Raw genomic sequence first — 26,197 nt, forward strand, 5'->3', positions numbered from 1 at the left:
TCTCTATATGGTTTGAAACAATCTCCTCGAGCATGGTTTAGTTGTTTTAGTTCTGTTGTTTAGGAGTTTGGCATGTTCCGCAGTACAGCAGACCATTCCGTTTTCTATCATCATAACTCTTCGGGGCAGTGTATTTATTTGGTAGTTTATGTGGACGACATCGTCATTACAGGCAGTGATCAGAATGGTATTAAGAAACTAAAGCAACACCTTTTCACCCACTTTCAGACTAAAGACTTGGGGAAACTCAAGTATTTCTTAAGGATTGAGATAGCTCAATCCAGATCCGGTGTGGTTCTTTCCCAAAGGAAGTATGCTTTAGACATCTTGGAAGAAACCGGTATGTTAGACTGTAAACCGGTAGACACTCCTATGGATCCAAATGTCAAACTTATACCAGGACAGGGGGAGAGCCTTTAGGAGATCTTGGGAGATATCGGCGACTTGTAGGTAAACTGAACTACCTCACCATTACTCGTCCAGACATTTCTTTTCCTGTAAGTGTTGTTAGTCAATTCCTACAGTCACCATGTGATAGCCATTGGGATGCTGTGATCCGCATTCTTCGATATATCAAAAGCACACCAGGCCAAGGTGTGTTGTACGAGAATAGAGATCATATCCAGGTTGTTGGTTACACAGATGCAAATTGGGCTGACTCACCCATAGATAGACGTTCCACTTCCGGGTATTGTGTTTTTATTGGAGGTAACCTAATTTCCTGGAAGAGTAAGAAACAAGATGTAGTGGCCAGATCTAGTGTTGAAGCCGAGTATTGAGTTATGGCTCTGGCAACATGTGAACTCATATGGCTGAAACATCTTCTTCGGGAGTTGAGATTTGGAGAGGATGAACAGATGAAGCTCATCTGTGACAACCAAGCCGCTTTACATATTGCATCCAATCCAGTCTTCCATGAAAGCACCAAACACATTGAAGTTGACTGTCACTTCATTAGAGAGAAGATCGTATCAGGATGTGTGGCGATTAGTTTTGTCAATTCAAATGATCAACTAGCAGATATTTTTACTAAATCTCTCAGAGGTCCTAGAATTAAATACATTTGTAACAAGCTTGGTGCATATAACATATATGCTCCAGCTTGAGGAGGAGTGTTAGATAGTGTACAGTTATTTAGGTTATTTACTTTTCCTTTTTTTTTTCTTTCCTTATTGTATTGTGGGTCCCACTAACATGTATATAAATACCTAAGTCCAATGTGTATTATAAACAGTTTTTCAATAACAAGAATTAGGGATTCTCCCTTTTCTCTCTTTTCACAACAACCTCCTACAATACCCTAAAAATTTTGTGGCAAGAGTTGGATCTTCATCAACAAATTAAAGATGGTGATAAGAGAAGTCGTGGCTATGTTTCAAAATGCTTTTGTGGAGAGGAGACAAATTTTGGATGCAACTCTCATAGTGAAGGAGGCAATCAATTCCATGTTGAAGGACGACACTAGTGGTATAATTTGTAAATTGGATATTAAAAAAGCTTACAACCTTGTCAATTAGGCTTTCTTGCTGGTAATTCTTATGAAAATGGGATTCGATCAAAAAAAGGATTGTTTGGATTCACTTGTGCATATTTATTACAAAGTTTTCAATGTTTGTCAATTAGACTTTTTTTTTTTTCTAGATCTCGAGGGGGCTGAGACAAGAGGACCCTCTTTTGCCTTATTTATTTGTTTTGGCTATGAAGGTGTTGCATTGCCTTCTAGAGAGGGCTAGGAAGGGGGAAGTGGAGATGGTGTGGAGGTGTCTCACCTTTTGTGTGCATGTGATACTTTAGTTTCTTGTTAAGATTCTCATGATCAAATGGTTCACTTAAGTTGGTTGCTCATGTGGTTTAAAGTAATTTCAAAGCTTAAAATTAACCTTGAAAAAAGTGAATTTATACCATTAGGTTGGTTGCAAATGTAGAAGATTTGATGATGATGTTTTGTTGTAAGGTAAGGGAGATTCCATATACTTAGGTTTGTCACTAGGTGCCCCTTTCATATCAATTTGTAGTATGGGATGTAGTGAAAAAGAGGTTTCATAAAAGGCTATTCAATGAGCAAAAGACAATATATTTCCAAAAGGGGTAGACTTAACGTTGATTAGAAGCACATTGTTCAGCTTACTAATCCATTATGTGTCCTTGTTAGTAGTCCATCGAAGGGTCGGGGTAAGGTTAGAGAAGATACAAAGAGATTTTCTTTGGGGAGGTGGAACTTTAGAGAATAAGCCTTATTTCGTTTCGTAAGATGGCCTATTGTTTGCTTGGATAGGAGGAAGAAGGGAATAGGCATTAGAAGTCTCTCTCTTTTGAATTGAGCTCTCCTTGGTAAGTGGTGTTGGAGATTTGTTTTGAAGGGGAAGTATTTGAGAAGCAGATTATAGAGGAGAAGTACAAGAAGGAGGAAGTGGGTTGCCACTCCTGCAAAGCAAGAGATGGTTACAATGTTAAAAGAGTATGGAAAGCTATAAGGAAAGGGTGAGATCTTTTCTTTAGTAGAGCCTCCTTTGATGTAGGTAATAGTAGGAGTGTTGAGTTTTGGAAGGACTGATGGTGTGGTGAGGAGCTCTTATGTGTTTCCTTCCCCTCCTTGTATGATGACTTTGTCTAAGCAGGCTTGGGTAACAAATTTATTGGAGGATTTAGGAGTAGCGGATCAATGGAATTTGTGCTTCTATCAGCACTTTCATGATTGGGAGCTAGACATTGTTGAGACTCTTTTCTCTAGACTATTAGTGATTTTGGTTAGGAGGGAAGAGAATGATAGGGTGATAGGAAGGATGCTAAGAAGGGTGTGTTTTTAGTTAAATCTTTCTATTTGGTTTTGGAGCCTAGGAGATTACTCCCCTTTCCAACGAACATCATTTGAATCTATGGTCCTATTCAAAGTGAGTTTTTTTTCTTAGGAAGTTAGATAGGGAAAAGTTTTAACTTCAAATTAGTTCTAAAATAGAAGGTGGCCTCTTAATGAATAGATGTTTTCTTCGTAAACTTGAGGGGGAATCTATTGAGTAAGGATTCTATGACATATGTTGTTCTTTTTATTCGGTGTAGTTTGGGTGATCCCCTTTATGGTGAAAGAAACTTTGTTAAGCATGGTTCCTTTATAGGGAGGGAAAGAAAGGCGTGGAGAGCCTCTCCTCTGAAATTTTTTAGACAATTTGATGGGAATGAAGTTGAAGAGTATTTGAAAATGGGGAAAGACTACCAAAAGTTAAATCTTTCATTCCTCTACAACCTTTAAGCTTGGGTTAGCATGTACATAAGGGAAGGTTCAATGCCTTTGTTTGATTTTATAGACTGGGTGGGGTCTCTTTGAGAGTTTTTGTGACTTCTCTTTCAAGGCCTTTCTTTTAGGTTCCTCGTGTATACTTCATGTGTACTTCACTATACTTTTCTTTGCCTATCAAAAAGTAAAAAATAAAGCAAACAACCAAACACATTAGAAGGGATATGAAGACAAGTTGGAATAAGGTGTATTTGGACAAGGATTGGACAGGGGTCCAAAACTGAAGGAATTTTCTTTTGGAATCTACGGTCCATGAAGTAAACATTTATTCTTTTGTCCAGGAACCTTTAATTGTTTCCTAATGGTAAAACTACTTAGATTTTTCTTTTTTTCTTTCTTTTTTTTTGTTTGTTTTGTAATTGAACTATTTGGATTTTTGATAATGTATGGAATATTCTTTGCTGAAACACTTTATATCATCCACCAATTTGATTAGAAAGGTTTAAATGTTGAGACAACTGCAGTGTTGCTTAATGTCTAAATCATTTGAAGCAGCCAAAGTACTTTAGGTCTCCCTGCAGAATAAGCTAGGTTGTCTGAAACAATGTTGTGCCACAGTGCATTGCTGCTTTAGATTATATCTTTTTTTTAATGCTAATTTATTTAAGAAATTCATTTTTATTTTAAAGAAATTCAAGAAAATAATTTCTCAACAGCTGGGAACTTGCATTTTTTTGTGGATAACACTAATAAATAGTTTTGAGTCATTGTAATTGATTTTGGGCAGTTCTACAAAGGGAGAAACTTAGCCATTTTTGTGATGGTGATGGTAATCTTTTAGCTGCTTTTCAACCACATTGTGTTGTCATTGTGTTTACTATCCCTATTTTAGGGGATCTTCCCAATTTCCTTTTATTCTCTCTCCAGTTTTCTTTAGTCTAACTATTACTAGGCTGACTCATGCTTTGCATATGAACTTTCATATGTTATAAAAGTATACAATATTAGACAAATAGTATCAATATTTATGTTTGAAATATTAATTCTGCACTACAGATTCTAAAAACTATATGCAGGTTAATATTTTGTTGTATCAAACAATTTGATAGCTTTTGTGTTTATCTTACACAATACTATGAAGTGATTCAAGCTTATTAATATCTAAAAAAAAAGTTGGAAGATAATATTGGGTCATGCGATTGCCGATTAGCTATTTGCTTTAGAAAGTATTTCAGTTTTCCTAAGTGAAAATCTTCGACCAATTGGTTTTTGAGATATAGTGGTTTGATAAAATGTTAAGTATCTCAACTTTTGTTTTCACCTTGATTAAATCTTTCCTTGTTCTTATTTTTATGTAAAATCTAAACGCCTAACCATCATTAAAGTTTTGTTCAAGTTTTTAACATTTGTTAAGGCTTTAGCCTAAGTTGGCTTATATACATAGTTGGCCTTGTATCTAACAAAAACTTCAGCTTTTAGGTTAAATTGGTAGCTTAATGTGGAATTAAAGCCTTAGCTTAGGGAGCTCATGAATTTGAGTCTCACCAATGTTTATTTTCCCTATTTATTGAGCCCATGTAAAGGCTCAAAGAAGGCTCCCTGTGAGCAGGGTGTTAGGGCTTTAGCCCAAGTTGGCTTGAAATCTATTTTTGGCCCTTCACCAAATAACTTGAACTTTTGGTTTAATCTAGTCGCTTAACAATATCCTTCAAGGAGTTGAGAAAATCCAAAAAGGTTTCTCCTGGCCACTTTAGGCAAGTGTATATCATCCAATTGGTTGGTTAAATTTAGGTATATAGATTGAAGTGAGAGGGGAATTTGGTCTAAAGGTATCCTTACAAGGAATAGAGCTCCCACTAAAAAGTGGTCATGGTGTTTTGCCTCCACTTCTCCAATTGGTCTCCAAGAAGTAAAGTCCATCTTTTAGCTTACCATGCCCAATCGTCTTCCCCAAATGATCTTGAAAATAACAACCTGATTGAGCCATGGAACATGAACCTGAATTTGATGAGGGGTTTGCATTAGAATCCTCGAATTGGTTCAACAATTGTTTTAGCTTCTCAATATCAGATTTGTTGAATCCCAACTATGCTGATTTTTCTTCAACAATAGCTGTGTGATTGTCTTGTCCCAATCTAGTAGGCTGATTTCTTCCTTTGTTGCCAATTTGTTTCAGGTTTTGAGGCTTTCCATGTAGCTTCCAACACATGACTCTTGTGTGTCTTGGTTTGTTGCAATAGTCACACCACATTTTATCCTTGTCCATTGGTTTCTTGTTGTCACTTGCATTTTGATTTTGTTTGGTTACTGCTAGAGCAGAATTTTCTGTTGTAAGACTTCCACAATTTTCAGTTTTGTTGCCCATCAATTCTTTTCGACTTTCCTCCTTACGAATGTGTGAAAAAGCTTCATCAAGATCAGGAAAAAGGTCTTTTCCTAGTATTCTTTCACATGCTTTGATCAAATTCAGGATTAAGTCCCAACAAAAATTGAAAGACTCGTTCCATTTCTATCATGTCCTTCCATCTTCTTTGAATCAGCAGTAGATTCCATCTCCATGTTTTGGTAGAGATCTAACTCCATCAATAACCCTTTGAGAGAGTTATAGTATTCCGTGACACTTGAAATCCCTTGCATGGTATTCCTAATCTGTCGCTTGATCTGAAAAACTTGGGCGGTGAAACCAACCTTTGAATAAGTCTTATTAACAGCCTCCCAAATGTCTTTAGTCGTGGGAAGAAGTAGATGTCTTACTGATCGCAGGTTGCATGGAGTGTAGTAGCCAAGACATTACCATTGAGTTTTCTACCTCCCAAATCTCATACTTAGGATCACTTTCAAGTAGTGGTCTTGCTGTCCTAATAATGTATTTGAATTTCCCTTTGCTTCTCAGAGAATTTTTTACAGATTGGGACCACTCCATAAAGTTCCTTCCATTTAGTTTTGATGTGGTGATTTGAAGGGTAGGATTTTCAGGGTGTATGGATGCTTGGGCGCTGAAAGAAGCTACTGCAGAAGTGGTGTTGGTGGGCTTAGGTGCTTTAAACATGGTTGAAGGAGAATATGATAGTAGGAACTGAATGAGAAGGAGATTTTCTTAGGTGGTGACAAAAAAATAAAAAATAAATAACAGCAATGAAGGCTATGAATTGAGAAATAAGTGGAAAGGATAATGACAATGAAGGTTGTGAAGTAGGACACAAAATGGTGGCAATTAACTCCACCTAAACAAAACAACAATGAAGGCTACGTGTAAACCCAAGAGCCTAAATGGCTCTGATACCATGTAGACTTGTGAAAGAGTGATAAAAAAAACTGATTTGTTACCTATAAAAAAATATTTCAAGATATATAGAATACACTAGTTGACTTATAGAGCTCTAAACAAGGAAAAAAAATCCTAACATCCTATACATAGCAGAACTCATCAATGGGAATAATATAGCTGTAAATATACAACTAATTTATAGAAAAAATGTCTATTGCAACAAATTATTGCCTATTCTAACATTGCCTTGGCCATTGAAATTGTCAATCAATTCATGCATGCACCAAATGAAGTACATATGAATGCAATGGTGAGAAATTTTAGATATCTCAAAGGAGCACTTAGGAAAAGATTTCTATTTTCAAAAAACAACAACCCAAAGGTAGAGGCATAAACTGATGCTAATTGGGTAGGCAGTATTAATTAAAAACAATTTATTTATAGGTACTGTACATTTGTTAAAGGCAATTTGGTGACACAGAGAAGCAAAAAACAATCAGTTGTGACAAGATTTAGTGAAAAAGTTGGGTTTATATCAATGACCTTAGGAATTTGTGAACTCCTATGGTTAAAATCTCTTCTAAAGGAACTAAAGACCACGAATGTCAGTTCATGGGGGGACTAATGCAATGGATAGCAAATCCCGGATCTGAGCACTTTGCGTCTTGTTATCATTTACATAGGGTATTGGAGTGCAATTGATTATCTATAGTGGGATGTTGAATTAACTTTAAAATTGAATTCTAAGAGAGCTAGTTGTCACGGGCCTAGAGTTCCAACGCAACGGCACGACCTGTGTTGTGACCCCGTGGGCAAGAATCAAAGGGGCTCAACCTGCACACCGTGCATTTCAATGTCATTATGCTAACTAGTTTCGTTCTGCCATGGACTCATTAGGGGAACGACTCTAGCTCCTGACCAGTTTGTGTAGGAGATGGCCAAGCTCCTCTTCATTGTCAAATCCTTGACTAGTGACAAGCTTCTCAAACTTAATCGGGTCGGCTTGCTTGAACTCTGAAGAAACATCCAACATTACATACACGGTCTTTCCCTGGAGCAATTTCCATTACATTTACCTCAAACCAATCAACATACTAATCTTGATCAGCTCCTTGCCTACGGTCATAGACACCAAACAAACAATCCATGACGCTCCCCCACTCAATCTCTTGCACGCCCTCATGTAAGGCTTTATGTCTTCACCAAATGATGCCTTCGAATGCTGCTGCTCCCCATGAGCCATTAATCACCAGAGGTTCGTTGCTGAAACCCACTGGGCGGCTGGGCCAAAGGGGACGTCCACACCTCGGACACGACATCCATTGGTCGTGTTAACCCGATAACACCCCAGAAGTGTGCACCTAAACACTAACTTCCACCCCTAGTAGGCGACAGTCATGTGCACTACTAGAACAGCCAGCGACACCTCGTGATCCAGAGGCACCCATACTCTTTCACGGGTCCTCATAAGTGTAGCTTCGATTCATGCCACAGGGCCCACCTTCGCACTGTCGCTACGTTAGGCTTCATAGGCTACTTGTATTGCCATCGGGAGAGATAACTCGTCGGCCATAGACTGTCAAAAGGGAACACCGCCATGCTTGACCTCCTGCCTTGCTTTGATACCACTTTTCACGGGCCTAGAGTTCCAACATAATGGCACGACCCATGCAGCGACCCCGTGGGCAAGAATCAAAGGGGCTCAGCTTGCATGCTATGCATTTCAATGCCACTATGCTGATTAGTTTCGTCCTACCATGGACTCATTAGGGGAATGGGTTCAGCTCTCGACCAGTTTGTGTAGGAGATGGTCAAGCTCCTCTTCACTGCCAAGTCCTTGACTAGTGACAAGCTCCCCAAATTTAACCGGGTCGGCCTACCTGAACTCTGAATAAGCATCCGACATCACATACACAGCCTGTCCCTAGAGCAATTCCCATTACATTCAGCTCAAACCAATCAACATACTAATCTTAATCAGCACCTCTGCTATGCTCACATACACCAAACAAACAATATGTGACACAATACTGTCTTATGACTCTCAGTGGTCCTCATTTGAGTTCAAATACCTTGTTGACACAATTTATGAGAGTTAGATCGACTTTTGGTTCACTTATGTGTATAAGGGCGTTTTGGTTAGTACACAAGGTTGCACCAGGGTTAGTGAACAACATCTCTGAATTGGGCTAATTGATTAATTGGATGGTCTTGTGGGGTTAATTCATTAATTAGGACCCAATTTGAACTAGATTAGGTGACCTAAGCCCATATGGGCTCCAGTCAATTAAGCCTAGTTAGGAACTCTATAAATACTCCCTAGAGGCTAGGGTTTTCACTTTTGTCTTCCACCATCTAGAGAGAAGAGAGAGTCCTAGCCTCTAGCCTCTAGCCTCCCAAACTACCCATCATTTGTGTACCAAAGAATGAGGTTCAGTCATTGAATGAAAGATTGTGGGTTTATGAGACTTCCGAGGACATCGATTTAATTCTTCAACACTTGAAATTTAGTTTGTGTGGATAAGAAGAAGGGAGGCTTAGGAATTTGCAATATAGCGACCCTAAATAAAGCCTTGCTTGGTAAGTGGAATTGGAGATTTGCAAAAGAAAGGGAGCTTCTTTGGAAACAAGTCATCATCGGGAAGTTTGAAGTAGAAGGAGGGTGATGTTCAAAAGGAATGAGGGGAGTTTATGGTGTGGGGGTGTGGAAAGCCATTAGAAATGATTGAGAAGGCATAAGGTGTAGATCTCGCTTTATGGTAGGGAATGGGAGAGGGGTTAAGTTTTGGAAAGACTTGTAGTGTGAGGACCAATCCTTGAAAGAAGCTTTCCTTAACTTATTTCTTTTGGTTGTAAATAAAGACGATTAAGTGTTAGAAGCTTGAGAGGAAGGTGGGGATTTAGGTTGTTGGAATCCCTGCTTTTCAAGACACCTAAATGACTGAGAGATGGATGAAGTGGAGTCTTTGTTCAGCAAACAACAACCCTTGGCAGTGAGAAGAGGAGTGGAGGACATTTTGAGTTGGAGAGAAAGAATGGAAAATTTTCAATTAGGTCCCTCTATTGCTCCTACACGAGGGTCTCTAAAGTTCCTTTTCCGTGGGATATGATTTGGAGGTCTTGGGCTGCAATGAGGGTAAGCATTTTAGAGTAGAATTTTCTCTTGATCAGTTGAAAAAAGGGGGTGGACTATCCCGAATAGGTGTTACTTGGGTAAAGAAGAGGGGAAAACCACCAACGACTTACTTTTGTTTTGTGGCAAGGCTAGAATGTTGTGGAGTTTGATCTACCCCTTTTTCGGCGTGCAGTGGGTTTTGCATTCCTCAGTTATGAGGAATTTATTAGGTTGACATGGTCCTTTTCTGGGTAAAAAAAGGAAGAATGTGTGGAGGGCTGCCTCTTTATGTTTAATGTGGACATTATGGAAGGAAAGAAATGGAAGAGCTTTCAACAACGTTGAGCAGTCTGACCAATCGATTAAGTCTTTATTTATGTATACTTTTGTGAATTGAGTAAGGGTTTATATAGAAGATCACACTGTATCTATGATTGATTTTATAGATTGGTTGCTCTTAAAGTAAGGGGAAGTTGTCTCCTTACTATTTCGATTTTTGGGGCATTATTTGTATACTTTGTGTGTATTGCTTTTGCCACTTCTAGGCGTTTCTAATGCAAGTTTTTTTACCTAAAAAAAAAAAAAAAGAGGTTTGGGAACACCCAAACCTATAGATTAGTATTTTAACCCCAAAGATCAATTTTAAAAAAAATTGGTATTACTTCTATTGCATAGATCTAAGATGCGAACAAAATTAACTACATTCCATTGCCCTATGTAAATAGCAACGAGATACTAAGTGCTCGGTCTGTGACTTGTTATCCATTGCATTCAATTCCCCCATGAACTAGTGTCCATAGTTTAACGAGGTGAAAACTATCAGTCTCTCAAAACTACCTCTACTATCATTGAGTTACAAATTCTCCTATTATGTGATCATTTGACATATCTTAGCTCACAAAGAGATTATGTCAAATTCCACTTAAGGAACCATTATGGCCATAGTTTACATGAACACACCTCCTTATGATCACGCAAGAGCACATTTTGTCTCAATCCTATGAGATATTATGGTGCCTCTATTGAGAATACCTAGTGCTACCAGCTTCCATTAATAGTGACCTAATCCATAAGGAAATATATAATCATTTTAGGACCTCACCTATATGTCAAAGCCATTTCTAATTTTGACACAAGCTCGATATTCTCCCAAGGTTGAAAAACAACACAATGAAGCAATTTGGTGAAGTCATGACTACTTGATTACCTTATGTTATGTCTTATTGTAAGTCCTATCCAATATGTAACTATACACACTAGTGCACTCACCATGAGAAACCGATCCCGATAGCCAAGACCAACCCTCCCTCTAATTAGGAGGTAGTGCACTATAACCTTTAATGGGTTACCCAAGCCCATAACCGATTGTGAATTAATCATATACTTGCAAGGAATCCATGATTTGGATCTTTCGTGCAACTTCTAAATGCACCCAAATCACATACAAGGCAAGAGATGTGGGCGAAAATGTTCACAAAGTATAATGCATGGAATGAGGGTAGATAAAAGTGAAATAGAAACTTTATTAATAGATAATAAGTTTCAAAGTTTATTACATTATGTCATGCTTTTAAGGGTTCTATCCTAGCACTGGTTGCATCGAGTTCCAAAACCAAGACATTATCATTGAAACATCCTCATCCCATGCAGCAACTTTGGGACTTTTGGGCTTGGTACCAGTCTAAATGAATGGCTTAGCTTCCCCTTTCCTTTAAGGAATGACTGAGTTGATGACAAACCAAATAATTCCAGCCAACAAGTCTGAATGACGGTTGAAGATTTTGGTATGCACCGATAGAAGAGTGGGTTACTGTTTGATCAAAATTTTGGGTGGAGGGAGATAGTTAGACATTAGTAGATATTTCAAACATATTGAGAAAGCAAATAAAAGTAGAGGAAGGGATTAGAAGTAAAGAGAACATGGGAGAACCAACAATGAAGGTTGTTTTTCTCTAGGTCGATTTCAGCAATGAAGGCTAAGAATCATTAAAACTGCAGCAAAGAAGACTGCTCTTGGTTATGACAACGAAAGTCAAAGAACAAAGAAGGAATTTTAACCAAAACCTTGCTTTGACACCATGTGAACAAGCATAGAATTGTATTTCTTGTATTGATGGTGGAATTTACAAGGAATATATATAGAGTATACAGGGAAAACAATAAAGGAAAATAATCTTAGAATTCATTGAATGCAAACACCATTAATCAACTATACAAACGAGGAAAGAATCCCTAATTTATTGTCCTAATTTTATCACTGATTTACAACTCTAATCTACATCTTGTATAAGTTGTAAATTTCAATCAATCACAGTCAATCAAGCCATGAATCAATCATAATCAGTCAAGACAATCCATGTTGCATTGAGATATTTATTTTGATGCCATAACTATATTTAGTGGCAAAATGGATTATGATTTTCCTGGATTGTGTAGTTCATCAGCTAGTCATTATCTTATGGTAATGATATCAAACATGCAGATATCTCACGCAAGAAATTATTTATTACAGGTAGTGGATGGAACATTCGTGGAAGAACCTGGGTCTGGTGCTGTAGCAACTGTTGAGAATAAAAAGGTTTCTGTTGGTACATTTGACTGGGTTCAAAGGTATTGTGGTATTGATCTCTTCATACTGGGCACATGGCTCATATATCACAAAATCTGATTACCCTAAATTGGAATTTGTATTTTAATGAAAAAATGTTTTACTTGTGTCATTAGTCTGACACAGTGCTGAATGATTTTTATGAGGCTTATGGATTTCCTTGATGCATAGCAAGAATTATTAGCATTTTTAGATATATATATATATATATATATATATATATATATATATATATATATATATATATATATATTTTAATTTTGGATTTCCAAATTTTCTTTCTTTTCTGTTGACTAGGAAGCTTATATTAATTGTTTGGTGGCTTCAGTCCAAGCCTTCTTCGACATGAGAACATAATTCTAATCTGTATCAGGATATTGGAGTGCAGAGATCCAATGAAATAAAATGTCCAACATAATGAAGAATCAGTTCATTTATTATTTTGGAAATGGCAAACTTGTCTGTTTTATACCAAGACATAATTCAGAGTTGGCATCATGCTGTTGGCACCAGTGCAGGGATTCTGGTCTATATATTTACTTTGAGGGCTAGTGTTAAATGTTAGTTTTGTTTATAATGCTTGCTAATGTGTTAGGTGACAATTTGGTTTATTCTGTGGGAAATGGTAGGAGGGTTAGATTTTAGAAGGACAAGTGGTGTGGAGATGATCCTTTGTGTACCTCTTTTCCCTCCTTATTTGCTATATCCTTGATAAGGAGGTTTGGGTGGCGGATGTGTGGAGCCATTCTGAAGGGGGAGTGTGGGCTCCTACGTTCTCTAGGCGGATTAATGATTGGGAAGTGTTCGATGTAGAGCATCTTCTCTTAAGGTTGCAAGGGAGGAGGGTTTATAGTGATGTGGAAGATCAAGTAATTTGGACTAAGGCAAAGGATGGAAGATTTTTTGTTAAATCTCTTTACAAGGCTTTGGAACCGGAAAGACTAAGAGATTTTCCTGCTAGAGTTATTTGGAATTCTTTGGAATTCTTTGGTGCCTCCGAGGGTGAGTTTTTTGCTTGGGAGGCTTCGTGGAAAAAGGCCTTAACCTTGGATCGTATTCAGAAAAGAGGGTTCTCCTTGGCTAATAGATGTTATTTGTGTCTGGTAGAGGAAGAGTCTATTGATCACATCCTCCTGCATTGTGGGTTGGCCAGAAGTTTATGGAGCTTACTTTTTTCCCTCTTTAGGGTTTCGTGGGTGCTCCCCTCTTCAGTTAGAGAGGCGTCATTGGGGTGGTTTGTGCCTTGTGTGGGAAAGGAAAGGAAGAAAGTGTGGTTTTCAGCTCCCTTGTGCCTTTTTTGGATTGTTTGGAAGGAAAGAAACAGTAGGGCGTTTGAAAATGAAGAGCATTCAATTCATGAGTGTAAATCGTTTTTCCTCTATAATCTGTGAGCATGGACTAGGGGGTTTTTTGGTTCTGGTCCCCCTTCCGTTGTAGATTTTGTTGATTGGTTAGGCCCTAGTTAAGGGTCTTTTTCTCTCTTTTGTATACCTCCTGTATACTCTGGGGTGCTTCCTTGAAGTGCCTCTTTTCTTTTAATATATTTCTCTTTATTCATCAAAAAAAAAAAAAAATGCTTGCTAATTTCATAATAATTAAGCTTTTGGGCTACTTGATAGTTTAACATGAATCCAGAATTTTTGTTCCTGGAAGTCTTGTTTCTGAGTTTCTCTCTGTTTATTCCCCCATTTGTTGAGCCTACATAGGAAGGAGGCTAGCATGAAGCTGATATGCATTGTTAGCCCATCCCTAATTAGCTTAATGTTTTTGCTTAGGTGTTTATTCAAAATTTTTACCTAGGCTGATATACAGTCCAAGATTCTTGCCTATGTGTTTATCTAAAAGGACTCAGAAGTAGAATAAAGATTCCCCCATAATGGCCACAAGTTTCTTGTCTTCCTTATTTCCTAAAATGCATGACATATCTTACTTTTAGATTATGAGCATTTTCTTTCTTTTGTTCCTTCTTTTTTTTTTTTTTTTGGTCATATTTTCCCCTTCTCCAGGCATGGAGTTCAAGAGAATCCATTTCAAGAGGTGGATGAGCTTAAGAATCAGTCTGTTGTTTACGTGGGAGTAGATGGCACACTTGCTGGTCTTATTTATTTTGAGGACCAGATCAGGGACGATGCACGACATGTTGTTGAATCTTTGTCTAGACAAGGAATAAGTGTGTACATGTTGTCTGGTGACAAAAGAAATGCTGCTGAACATGTTGCATCAAGTGTTGGCATCCCGAAAGACAAGGTACGATTTCGATTAAGTTTTATGTTTTAAAATCAACCTTTTAATGAACCCTTGGTATCAGTCATGATGGTTATGTGTGAAGCTCTATGTATATTACTAGAAATAATTGTAAGATTCTTGGAACAGAGTAGTACAAAAGATAACTGCATGAACACAAAAGCACATAAATGAATGATCATTGCTAGGTTGGATTCTGGACCTTTCCAGATTAAAGCAATAGGTTTGAAAAAAGAAACAAGATGAAATACCTACTGGTGTGGCTAATTATCTAATTTGCTGCCTTGAAGAATTCTTCAACTCTTCCAACACGAGTCATGTGCTGTAGAAAGTTGAGCCCACAACCTGTATTATGCAGCTTCACCAGTTTAGAGTCCATAAGACCTATTCTTGAATCTATGAGCAGCCATTTGATTCCACAAAAAATAATGAAGCACTTGATTTAGCAATCTAGATAATTGAATCAGCAGGCAAACTGAATCCATGATTAATGGGAAATTGTCTGATGTCTCTACATTATCCACAGATTTTTTTGTATATCTAAGGAGTTTGAGAATATTTAATTGTCTTAAAAAAATGTGTCGTCTCCTTAAGCATGGAGCAATTTTTACATTGTGAAAATAGTTGGTCTCTCTCACTAATTCTCTTTCAGATCTGACATTAACAGAGAGAAACTTGAACTAGAATAGAATTCTAGAGAAATCAGAACATCTGAAGGTTAAACCTACTAGGTTTGGCCACTTCAGTGGGGCAAGATCCATACAGTAATTACTCGGTCAATCTGACCTAAGCTTTTGCTCAAGTAATTGCGCATAACATACATTAGTAGCACCTAAAATGTGTCTCTGGTTGATCCAAGCATAAGATTGATTACTTCAAGTTGAAGTGCCAGAAACTTGCTTGTTTTGCTCCAATTTGAATTCTAATCCCACTAAAACATTAATAGTTATACAATTTGATTTATGCAGTTTACTTCCTAAGGTTTCCAAGCCACTTTCAATATCTAAATTGATTGGAAACCTTATGCTTGAAATATTAGTTTTGTGAAATCAGTGGTACAAGTCTTTAAAGTATTTTCATTACAAAATAGGTGATTGTGCTGTTGACTTTGATTTTATCACTGGGACAAGTGCCTTTGATGGAAGGCCCATCTGGGAATTAAGTCATTGGAAGAGTTTTCTGGAGGAATGGGAGCTTCCCTAACCCTTATGGCTTATATTTTGGTTGGAGTATATAGTCTAAAAGACAGGATGTAAACCAGTCAATAAGACCAGCTAATCATTGGCTAGAAGTGCCAACTCTACAAGAAGCACACTGGCACAACAGGTTATTGTGCTGCTGACTTAGATTTTAGCATTGGGACAAGGACCCTTGATGGAAGGCCCATCTGGGAATTAAGTTATTGGAAGAGTTGTCTGGAGGAATGAGAGCTTCCCTAGCCATTATGGCTTGTATTTTGGTTGGAGTATATAGTCTAAGACAGGATGTGTACCAGTCAATAAGACCAACTAATCATTGGTTAGAAGTGCCAACTCTACAGTCAAGAAGCACACTGGCATCATCACAAGATCTGTCAGAGAACTTGAAATTGAGGCTCCTTGTATTTTGGTTGGAGTATCATAGTCTAAGACAAGATCTTTACCAGTCAATAAGGCCAGCTGATAATTGGGATAGAAGTGCCAACCCTACAGTCTAGAAGCACATTAATATCAGAACAAGGTCTACAAGAGAACTTGAGATTAGGACTGTTGAATATAATGTATTTATAGTATATTATCTTTCCTTGTTAATATAGGTCACATGTATGGTAGTTAGGACTCCTAGCCTTGTATATATATATCTCTCAATTGTAAGTAGATAACATATGAATGAGAATTAAGGTTTTTCTCCTTTCTCTCTCTCTCTCAACATGGTATCAGAGCCAAAGGAGAAAACCTAATCTTTTTTCGGTTTAGCCGTGTAATCAATTCCGGCGAACCGTCCAGTGACCGTGTTTCACTCCGGTCCCCTCATTTTCTTCCCGAATCACTCCGGACAACCTCATCGCCGTCGGATCTCCACCACGCCGGCAACCTTTTCCGGCGAAATTTTCCGGCGACCTATTTTCCGGGCAACGACCACATATTCCAAAACGCTAGAGGCTGATCTACACGCCAGTGGAAACCCCACCGGAAACCGGCATCTCACGCGCCCCCACGCGCCGCTCTTCTCCTCCAGACTGTCACCCACGCGCCGGCGCGTGACGGCGCGTGGCTCACTTTCCAGCCACTTCCGACACCTCTCCAGGCTCGTCCGGCGCCGTCTTGGCCTTCTAGCCCTCCGGCAGTCCTCCCCAAGCCCTGCATCTCCATTTTTTCCCTGTTTTTGGCTTTCTTGCCATTCCGGCCATCTCCGACAGGGCTCCCCCTCCATCTCCGAGGCTTGGGTGCTGCTTCTCTTCCTCTCCAGGCACGTCACGACCTTTTTTTCTCCATTGATTGCACCTCTCACAGCCGTGGTTTCACTGTTTTTTCTCTCTCCGCCGAAATCTGAACCCGTCTTAGGGCTCTCTTCGATCCAAATACGTGAATATGACCACAAAAAATCAGATCTTTACCTCTGTTATCTCTGGATCTCCTATGATTACCTCAGAGAAATTGGTTGGCAGTGAGAATTATCGCTCCTGGTCTGCCTCTGTTGAACTTTGGTTTATGGGTCAAGGATATGAGGATCACTTGGTTACCCAGGAGGCAGATATCCCTGAGATTGACCGCGTACAGTGGAGGAAGATAGATGCACAGTTATGTAGTGTATTATGGCAATCGGTTGATCCCAGGATTCTTCTTCATCTTCAGGCCTACAAAACTTGTTTTAAATTTTGGACTCAGGCCAAAGGATTATACACGAATGATATCCAGCGCCTTTATAAGGTGGCTTCTGCTATTGTCCATATCAGCCAACAGGACTTGGATCTATCTACTTATATTGGTCAGATTGCCTCTCTTAAGGAACAGTTCTTGACTGTGATGCCTCTTACTCCTGATGTTGGGGCTCAACAAACACAGCTTGACAAGTTCTTTATGGTCCTTACTCTTATTGGCCTCCGTTCGGATCTTGAGCCTATTCGTGATCAGATTCTTGGTAGTTCATCAGTTCCGTCCTTGGATGATGTGTTTGCTCGCCTCCTCCGTATCTCGTCCACTCAGACTTTGTCATCTGATAGTGCTTCAGATTCTTCTGTGTTAGTTTCTCAAACTACCTCTCGAGGAGGACGCAGTGGTACCCGAGGTAGAGGCCAACGTCCTCATTGCACCTATTGCAATAAACTTGGCCACACTCGCGATCGTTGCTATCAGTTACATGGAAGACCTCCTCGCACTGCCCATATGGCCCAGTCCTCTGATTCTCCGCTGCCTCAGCCTCCGAGCTCCTCCGCATCTCAGACATCTCAGGCTTCTATTGCCTCTGTTGCCCAGCCTGGTAATGCCTCTGCCTGCCTTACCCACACATCTTCTCTTGGACCCTGGATTCTAGATTCTGGAGCATCTGATCACCTATCTGGTAATAAGGATCTTTTCTCCTCTATTACTACTACCTCTGATTTACCTACTGTTACCTTAGCTAATGGTTCTCAAACTGTGGCTAAAGGTATTGGTTTGGCCCTTCCTCTGCCTTCTCTACCTCTCACTTCTGTCCTTTATACTCCTGAATGTCCTTTTAATCTTATTTCCATCAGCAAAATCACTCGTACTCTTAATTGCTCTATTACCTTTTCTGATAAATTTGTGACCTTGCAGGACCGGAGTACGGGGAAGACGATTGGCATAGGACGTGAGTCTCAAGGCCTCTATCACCTCACCTCAGATTCATCTCCTGCAGTTTGCATTTCCACTGATGCTCCTCTCCTCATTCACAATCGTCTGGGCCACCCTAGTCTCTCCAAGTTCCAAAAGATGGTTCCTCGTTTTTCCACTTTGTCGTCGCTTCCGTGTGAGTCATGTCAGCTTGGGAAGCATACTCGTGTCTCGTTCCCAAAGCGTTTGAATAATCGGGCAAAGTCTCCTTTTGAGCTTGTCCACACTGATGTTTGGGGTCCTTGTCGGACTGCGTCTACTTTAGGATTTCAGTATTTTGTCACTTTCATTGATGACTATTCTCGATGTACTTGGTTATTTTTAATGAAAAATCGAGCTGAGTTATTCTCTATTTTCCAGAAATTTTATACTGAAATCCAAACCCAGTTCAATATTTCTATTCGTGTGTTACGCAGTGACAATGCCAGGGAATATTTTTCAGCCCAATTTACTTCGTTTATGTCTCATCATGGGATTCTTCATCAGTCTTCTTGTGCCCATACTCCTCAACAAAATGGGGTAGCTGAACGCAAGAATCGACATCTTGTTGAGACAGCTCGTACTCTCCTCCTCCATAGTCACGTTCCTTTTCGTTTTTGGGGGGACGCTGTTCTTACAGCATGTTATTTGATTAATCGTACGCCCTCCTCTGTCTTACACGATCAGATTCCTCACTCCCTTCTCTTCCCTGACCAACCACTTTATTTCCTTCCTCCTCGTGTCTTTGGTTGTACTTGCTTTGTTCATATTCTCACTCCTGGACAGGACAAGCTTTCCGCCAAAGCCATGAAGTGCCTCTTCTTGGGATATTCCAAACTTTAGAAGGGTTATCGTTGTTATTCCCTTGAGACTCATCGATACTTTATCTCCGCTGATGTCACCTTCTTTGAGGACTCACCATTCTTTTCCACCACTTCTGAGTCTCTTCCTATTTCTGAAGTCTTGCCCATTCTCATTGTCTCCCCACCTGATGCTATGCCCCCTCGACCACTTCAGGTTTATCATCGTCGCCCTCGTGTCGTTGCTCCTCTCCCTTTTCCTGAGGCACCTGCTGACTCACTTCCTATCCCTTCGGCTTCACCTGCCCCGGCTCTGCCTTCTCCTAATGACTTACCCATTGCTGTTCGGAAAGGTACTCGCTCTACTCGTAATCCTCATCCTATTTACAATTTTTTGAGTTATCATCGATTATCTTCACCCTATTCTGCTTTTGTTTCTGCTATATCCTCTATTTCTCTTCCAAAGAGCACCCATGAAGCTCTTTCCCATCCAGGCTGGTGACAGGCAATGGTGGATGAAATGGCTGCTCTGCACTCTAATGGCACTTGGGATCTTGTTGTTTTACCCTCTGGTAAATCTACAGTTGGTTGTCGTTGGGTCTATGCAGTTAAGGTTGGTCCTGATGGTCAGGTTGATCGCCTTAAGGCCCGCTTAGTTGCTAAAGGCTATACTCAAGTTTATGGTTCTGATTATGGTGACACATTCTCCCCTGTTGCCAAGATTGCTTCTGTCCGCTTGCTTCTCTCCATGGCAGCTATGTGTTCTTGGCCTCTTTATCAGTTGGATATTAAAAATGCCTTCCTTCATGGTGATCTTGCCGAGGAAGTTTATATGGAGCAACCTCCTGGTTTTGTTGCTCAGGGGGAGTCTGGTTTAGTGTGCAGGTTACGCCGTTCTCTATATGGCTTGAAACAATCTCCTCGAGCATGGTTTAGCCGTTTTAGTTCTGTTGTTCAAGAGTTTGGCATGCTTCGCAGTACAGCAGACCATTCAGTTTTTTATCATCATAACTCCTTGGGGTAGTGTATTTATCTGGTTGTTTATGTGGACGACATCGTCATTACAGGCAGTGATCAGGATGGTATTCAGAAACTAAAGCAACATCTTTTTACCCACTTTCAGACCAAAGACTTGGGGAAACTCAAGTATTTCTTGGGAATTGAGATAGCTCAATCCAGTTCTGGTGTGGTCCTTTCCCAAAGGAAGTATGCTTTAGACATCCTGGAAGAAACCGGTATGTTAGACTGTAAACCGGTAGACACACCTATGGATCCGAATGTCAAACTTGTACCAGGACAGGGGGAGCCTTTAGGAGACCCTGGGAGATATCGATGGCTCGTAGGTAAATTGAACTATCTCACCATTACTCGTCCAGACATTTCTTTTCCTGTGAGTGTTGTTAGTCAATTCCTACAGTCACCATGTGATAGCCATTGGGATGCCGTAATCCGTATTCTTCGATATATCAAAAGTACACCAGGCCAAGGTGTATTGTACGAGAACAGAGGTCATACTCAAGTTGTTGGTTACACAGATGCAGATTGGGCTGACTCACCCACAGATAGACGTTTCACTTCAGGGTACTGTGTTTTTATTGGAGGTAATCTAATATCTTGGAAGAGTAAGAAACAAGATGTAGTGGCCAGATCTAGCGCTGAAGCCAAGTATCGAGCTATGGCTTTGGCAACATGTGAACTCATATGGTTGAGACATCTTCTTCAGGAGTTGAGATTTGGAAATGATGAACAGATGAAACTCATCTGTGATAACCAGGCCGCATTACATATTGCATCCAATCCAATCTTTCATGAAAGGACCAAGCATATTGAAGTTGACTGTCATTTCATTAGAGAGAAGATCGCATCAGGATGTGTTGCTACAAGTTTTGTTAATTCAAATGATCAACTAGCAGACATCTTCACTAAATCTCTCAGAGGTCCTAGGATTAAATATATTTGTAACAAGCTTGGTGCATATGACGTATATGCTCCAACTTGAGGGGGAGTGTTGAATATAATGTATTTATAGTATATTATCTTTCCTTGTTAATATAGGTCACATGTATGGTAGTTAGGTCTCCTAGCCTTGTATATATATATCTCTCAATTGTAAGTAGATAACATATGAATGAGAATTAAGGTTTTTCTCCTTTCTCTCTCTCTCTCAACAAGGACTTCCTCAAATCTTGGCTATCATCATGAGTTTATTGACTTCCAATTGCACACATCCACACTGCACCTCAAATTGAATACATAATCTGTCCAAGCAAAACTATATCCAATTTGGAATCTTTTGAATCTCTTGAGTCCATGGGCACAGCTCGAAACTACAAGAAATAAACAATAGCCTGGGGTTTTCTAGTTCTACCTGTTGATATCCTGAAGTACTAAGGGATGAAAATCCAAGTCTTACTTTTTTTCTCACAAACTTTCTCGTTCAAGATTTTCAACAAGAGGTTGTCATAGACTTCACATAGTCCTTAAATGGACTTTCACGTATTTGATCTGGAGACTCAAGTTTCTCTGATTGTGTTTCTCTTTTTCTTATGTCCAATCTCTATCATCTTTATTTCTAGAGGTGATAGAGAACAGTTGGATTAAACAGAATTGGATTAAAACAATCTCTATCATGAAAAAGCAAGGCTCTAGAAGTCTCAAGAACAGTTGGATTAAAATACATGTTCCAAACAATAAGCATGGCTTGATTGATTAAAGGTACTAGTTAGATTGATTGAGTACATACCCTTCAATTGATTGATTGAAGCTTTAAATTTTTGAAAACTTTAAAAGTTGAAGGGTACTTTGCATAGTCCCCTTCAATCAATTGAAGGTTACTTGCAAAGTCCTTACATGAACTTTCATCCATTTGATTTGGAGATTCAAGTTTCTCTAATTGTTGTTTCACTTTCTCAACAGTGGTTAGATTGAAACACAAGTGTTTCAACCAGTAGACATGGCTTGATTGATTGGAGAGTACTAGTTAGATTGGTTGAGCACATCCCCTTCAATTGATTGATTGGAGCTTTAAATTTCTAAGAACTTTATTGCTTTTGGCTTTGAATTTTCAACCAACTTCAAATTGCTTTAGTTAAGACCTTTAACTTAAAAATAAGTGACCAAAAGGTCTGTAAGTCACTTACCAGATGCAATGGTCTCTTCAATGTTATATGGATCCTGGACAAATCCTCAAAGATTTCTCTTATTTAATTGGTTGATGTTAAATTTGACTCTTCATCACATACTTGTGGTATGGAATTTGCCACCATATTTTAAGCACTAGAATCCTAAAAATCTCATGCTTCAGAAAGGTGGATTTTTGCATTAGACAAATTAGTTTGAAGCTGTTAAACAAACCCATGTTTCAGAACAAAAAAAATATTTGAACATTAGAGGATTTACATGATTAAATGCCAGAAATAATTTGTGGATAGCAGGTGCTATCTGGAGTTAAACCAAATGAAAAGAGTAAGTTCATAAGAGAACTTCAGAAGGCTCATAACACAGTAGCCATGGTTGGTGATGGAATCAATGATGCTGCTGCATTGGCTTCATCAGATATTGGAATCGCTATGGGTGGGGGTGTTGGAGCTGCTAGTGAGGTGTCTTCTATTGTCCTGATGGGCAACAGGCTTTCACAGGTATTTTCTGTCAATGTATCCTTTCAATTTGACAAGCCTTTCCTGGTAATTGTATGTTCTTTCACTAAGAAATTAACGAAACAATATAGAAGAGGAAATTAATTCCAACCAAACATGATAAAAAACAAAGCCTTTTCAAAAAAAAAAAAAAAACTACATATATTGCCCAGGGAACATGACTCTTGAAAAGGCAAAAGCGGTTACTTCAAACAGAAAGGAATACAGACTCTTCTCTTTGATTGGGCCAGGTCTGAGGCAATTTTTTATGGGTGAGAAAGAAGGATTGATAATGATTTAGTAAGGAAGATCTACACATGTGTCTTCATATGTAGGTCTTTCTGCTGTTTTTCTTTATCTTTTTTAATTTTTTCTTTCAAAATATTTATTTATCTCAAGCTTCTTTTCTACCTCTGGTTTGATGTGGATGCTTCTCATCCTAAATGAGTTTCTGGATTTAGGGCCCTATACTGTGCTATGAAAAATTGACCTGGATCTCCTTGTGCAGTTGCTTGATGCTTTCGAACTAAGCAGACTAACCATGAAGACCGTGAAACAAAATCTTTGGTGGGCCTTTGCATATAACATTGTAAGTTCTTTTGCAACATACAAGTATATTGCATTTCTTTTTTTTATGCCCAAACCTATTTTTAAGAGGTAGAGAATTTGTTGTAACTTGCAACCTTTTGTTATTGCCAAATGATTAAAAAGCTTTTGTAATACTTTTGAGGGGGAAGAACCCAAAAGTAGGACTATGAAATTGATTATAGGATTTCATGTAGCTAAATTCAGTCCTCAAATCTACTGGTAAACCCAATAAGATTTAAAACCTGTGATCACTCTTTGCGTCTAATGATCTGATCCATATTACTATTTGCTCTCAGTGGTTTCTTTTCTAGAGGAAGTTCATGAATAAACCTGAGTTTCTCATCTAATGATTCTAGTTATCTGATTGTTATGCTTTCCTATGAGCTACCCTCTCTGTAGAAGTGGACTGTTAGTTACACATCTCTGTGGACATATGCTTCCATCATACAACAATTTCATCTACTCATTTCTCCTTGTTGAAACCTACCCAAATAACAATGAATTGTTTATTTATTTATTTAATAAGTGCCTTGAAAATAATCAAGCAGTTCACATTTCTCCCCTTTCCCTTTTTAATCTGCTTTCTAGTGTTTGATTTTCCTTATTTCAGAATTGGAGCCAAATCAATACTTGTTTATGAATTAGGATAGAATTCTTATCGTGACAGAAATAATGAGTTTACTGAGATTATGTATGCTGTTTAGCTTCCATATTTTGCCTTTCTTTTGAAACTTCTGTTCTCTAAACCCATTAGAGTTGAACTCCACAGTCCAGAAATCTTAGATGATAGTTGTTTTTGAGATGAAACATTTTGTTTTTTGTTCCTATTTTTGGTTATTTTTTGGAAAAAGAAAAGTTATTCTTGAAAATAGTAATTAGAAAATGGGGACAAAATTAGAAATAAAATTGCCATGCTTTTCATTGAGATAACTGTTATGCTTCGATTTATGAACCCAATATAGATTGGGGTCAAATTGTGCAATGAGAAAATCAATCTAGAAAGAGAATTGTAAGGAAGATGAAAGGCTATCTAAACTGCTTATTCATTATTGAGGCGCTTAAAGTGAAGGTTAACTTAATGTATTTTGATTTCAAGTACGACATTTACTAATGAAGCTGTTATATGAGGGAACCTCCTGTTCACAGGGATGTTTAAACTGAAATCCACATCAAAGGTCAGTTTAAAATCACAAAAATCAGCTGATATGAATCATCAGATGATAAAATCTTTTTGGTTTGCTCATGAAGTATAGTTACAATCCACAAGGTGCCAAATGATCTTCATGGATCAAGCATCGTCCTCCTTTCTCAGGGAGAGGGATGTCTGAAACTGTTTTTTGTTCTTCATTTTTCATTTTTATTCATTTAGGTTTTTGATAATTAAGATAAGATTTGCTACACTTTGAACAATAACTGGTCTCACACACCAAATATTCACTTACAGGTTGGAATTCCAATTGCTGCTGGGATGTTGCTGCCTATAACTGGGACCATGCTGACTCCATCTATTGCTGGAGCCCTCATGGGTTTGAGTTCAGTAGGGGTCATGACAAATTCGTTGCTTCTGAGATCCAAATTTTCTGCAAAACAGAAGCAAATTTATGAAGCATCTCCAAACTCCAAGGCCTATTTAGTTCCTGATCGTCCTGGGGACCAAAAGGAAAAACTGAAGCAGCACTCTTATTCTCCTTCTAGATAGAGAGGCAGTCAATAGTGGAGAAAAACTGGAGTATCCAGGTTGCTAGGTGGAGATATACAAAGTAACACAGCTTCTAATCCTTGATTTCCTTTGCAGATTATTATATTGGTACAAAAGCGGTGTTAACTTCTGTGCATGCAAATCAGTGTTTACCAGAAGGTTAGAGCTTTTTGAGGCAAATCCTCTTAAAGTTAAAATATTTCAGTTAGTTTCCTAGGAATAATATTCCCTCAAAACATATAGACTTTTATTGAATCAGAAGGTTAACATCGTAAGAGAAAAAATCTTTTGCAGGTGAAATTTCTGTAGTATCCAGGCATTCATTTTATTTAGCGAGATTGAAAATTTTTAGGTAAAAGGGAATAGTTCATTATCCCTGTTGTGCATGTCAATACCTATTTCTTATTTATATTTCATTTTGGATGCCTATAGGCTACCAACCAAGTTTCATCTATGCTCTTTCTTTTCCTTGCTATTTAGCATGCTACTACCTGTGAACTTTAAAGTATAAATTGACCTCAACACTGCAACTGAGGTTCTAAAGAGTCAGTTGGAGCCTGTAGATTCATATTTGTGATCTCAAACTATCAAATTAAATTCAAAAGTTTGAAGCTATGTTTTTCACCACTTTTGGCCATAGAGATGTAGTCTTAACTTGTATCAAACAAACATAACACTAAGTTTATAACACATTGGCAAAGGTGGTGTGAGAGTTCCAAAATTCTTGACAGGGAAGATGGCCTCAAAACTCTAGAGTCAAAAGCATGGAGAATTTTTGGTTTCAATGTTGATGTTGGGCTGTCTCAAGTGTAGACAGAAATGTTGTTCCAACTACATGGAGTTTACTAGTACCAAACTCCAAGTTTGCTGTGGCCATGATTCCCACCTTTTTATCCTCTATATCAACATGATGAACTTGTTTTTAATCCATCTTCACCGAGCTTCGTCTTCTAGTCATGATATCATTGTGATTGATCTTGAGGACTCATTTCAGTGAATTCCTACACTATTTTCTTATATTGGAAATGCCTCTTGGGCCATGAAATTGCAACATATGCAATTTTACGTCTATACTTCTGATTGCTAAAATTGCTCACCTAAAGAGCAGATACTTAGGATTACTAAAATTGTTTGATTAAAGAGGGATTTGACACCCTATTAGTCCAAACTTCACTAAGTGGTTAACCTGACACTGT

At 38.6% G+C, this 26,197-nt stretch overlaps 1 protein-coding gene across 1 annotated transcript in view; it reads left to right on the top strand.

Moving 5' to 3' along the window:
* The window catches only part of LOC100257685 (copper-transporting ATPase PAA1, chloroplastic), a 96,374-nt gene extending 70,919 nt beyond the window's left edge, over positions 1-25,455 (top strand). Inside the window, exons 13-17 of the mRNA XM_002274461.5 lie at positions 12,128-12,225; positions 14,230-14,470; positions 22,514-22,717; positions 23,223-23,303; positions 24,747-25,455. Of these exons, the coding sequence (XP_002274497.1) occupies positions 12,128-12,225; positions 14,230-14,470; positions 22,514-22,717; positions 23,223-23,303; positions 24,747-25,001 (879 nt within the window). The 3' untranslated portion in view covers positions 25,002-25,455. The remainder of the gene's footprint in view (positions 1-12,127; positions 12,226-14,229; positions 14,471-22,513; positions 22,718-23,222; positions 23,304-24,746) is intronic.
* Positions 25,456-26,197: the final 742 nt, after the last annotated feature.

The sequence above is a fragment of the Vitis vinifera genome, chromosome 12 (assembly GCF_030704535.1).
Source record: "Vitis vinifera cultivar Pinot Noir 40024 chromosome 12, ASM3070453v1".
NCBI classification, from domain to species: domain Eukaryota; kingdom Viridiplantae; phylum Streptophyta; class Magnoliopsida; order Vitales; family Vitaceae; genus Vitis; species Vitis vinifera.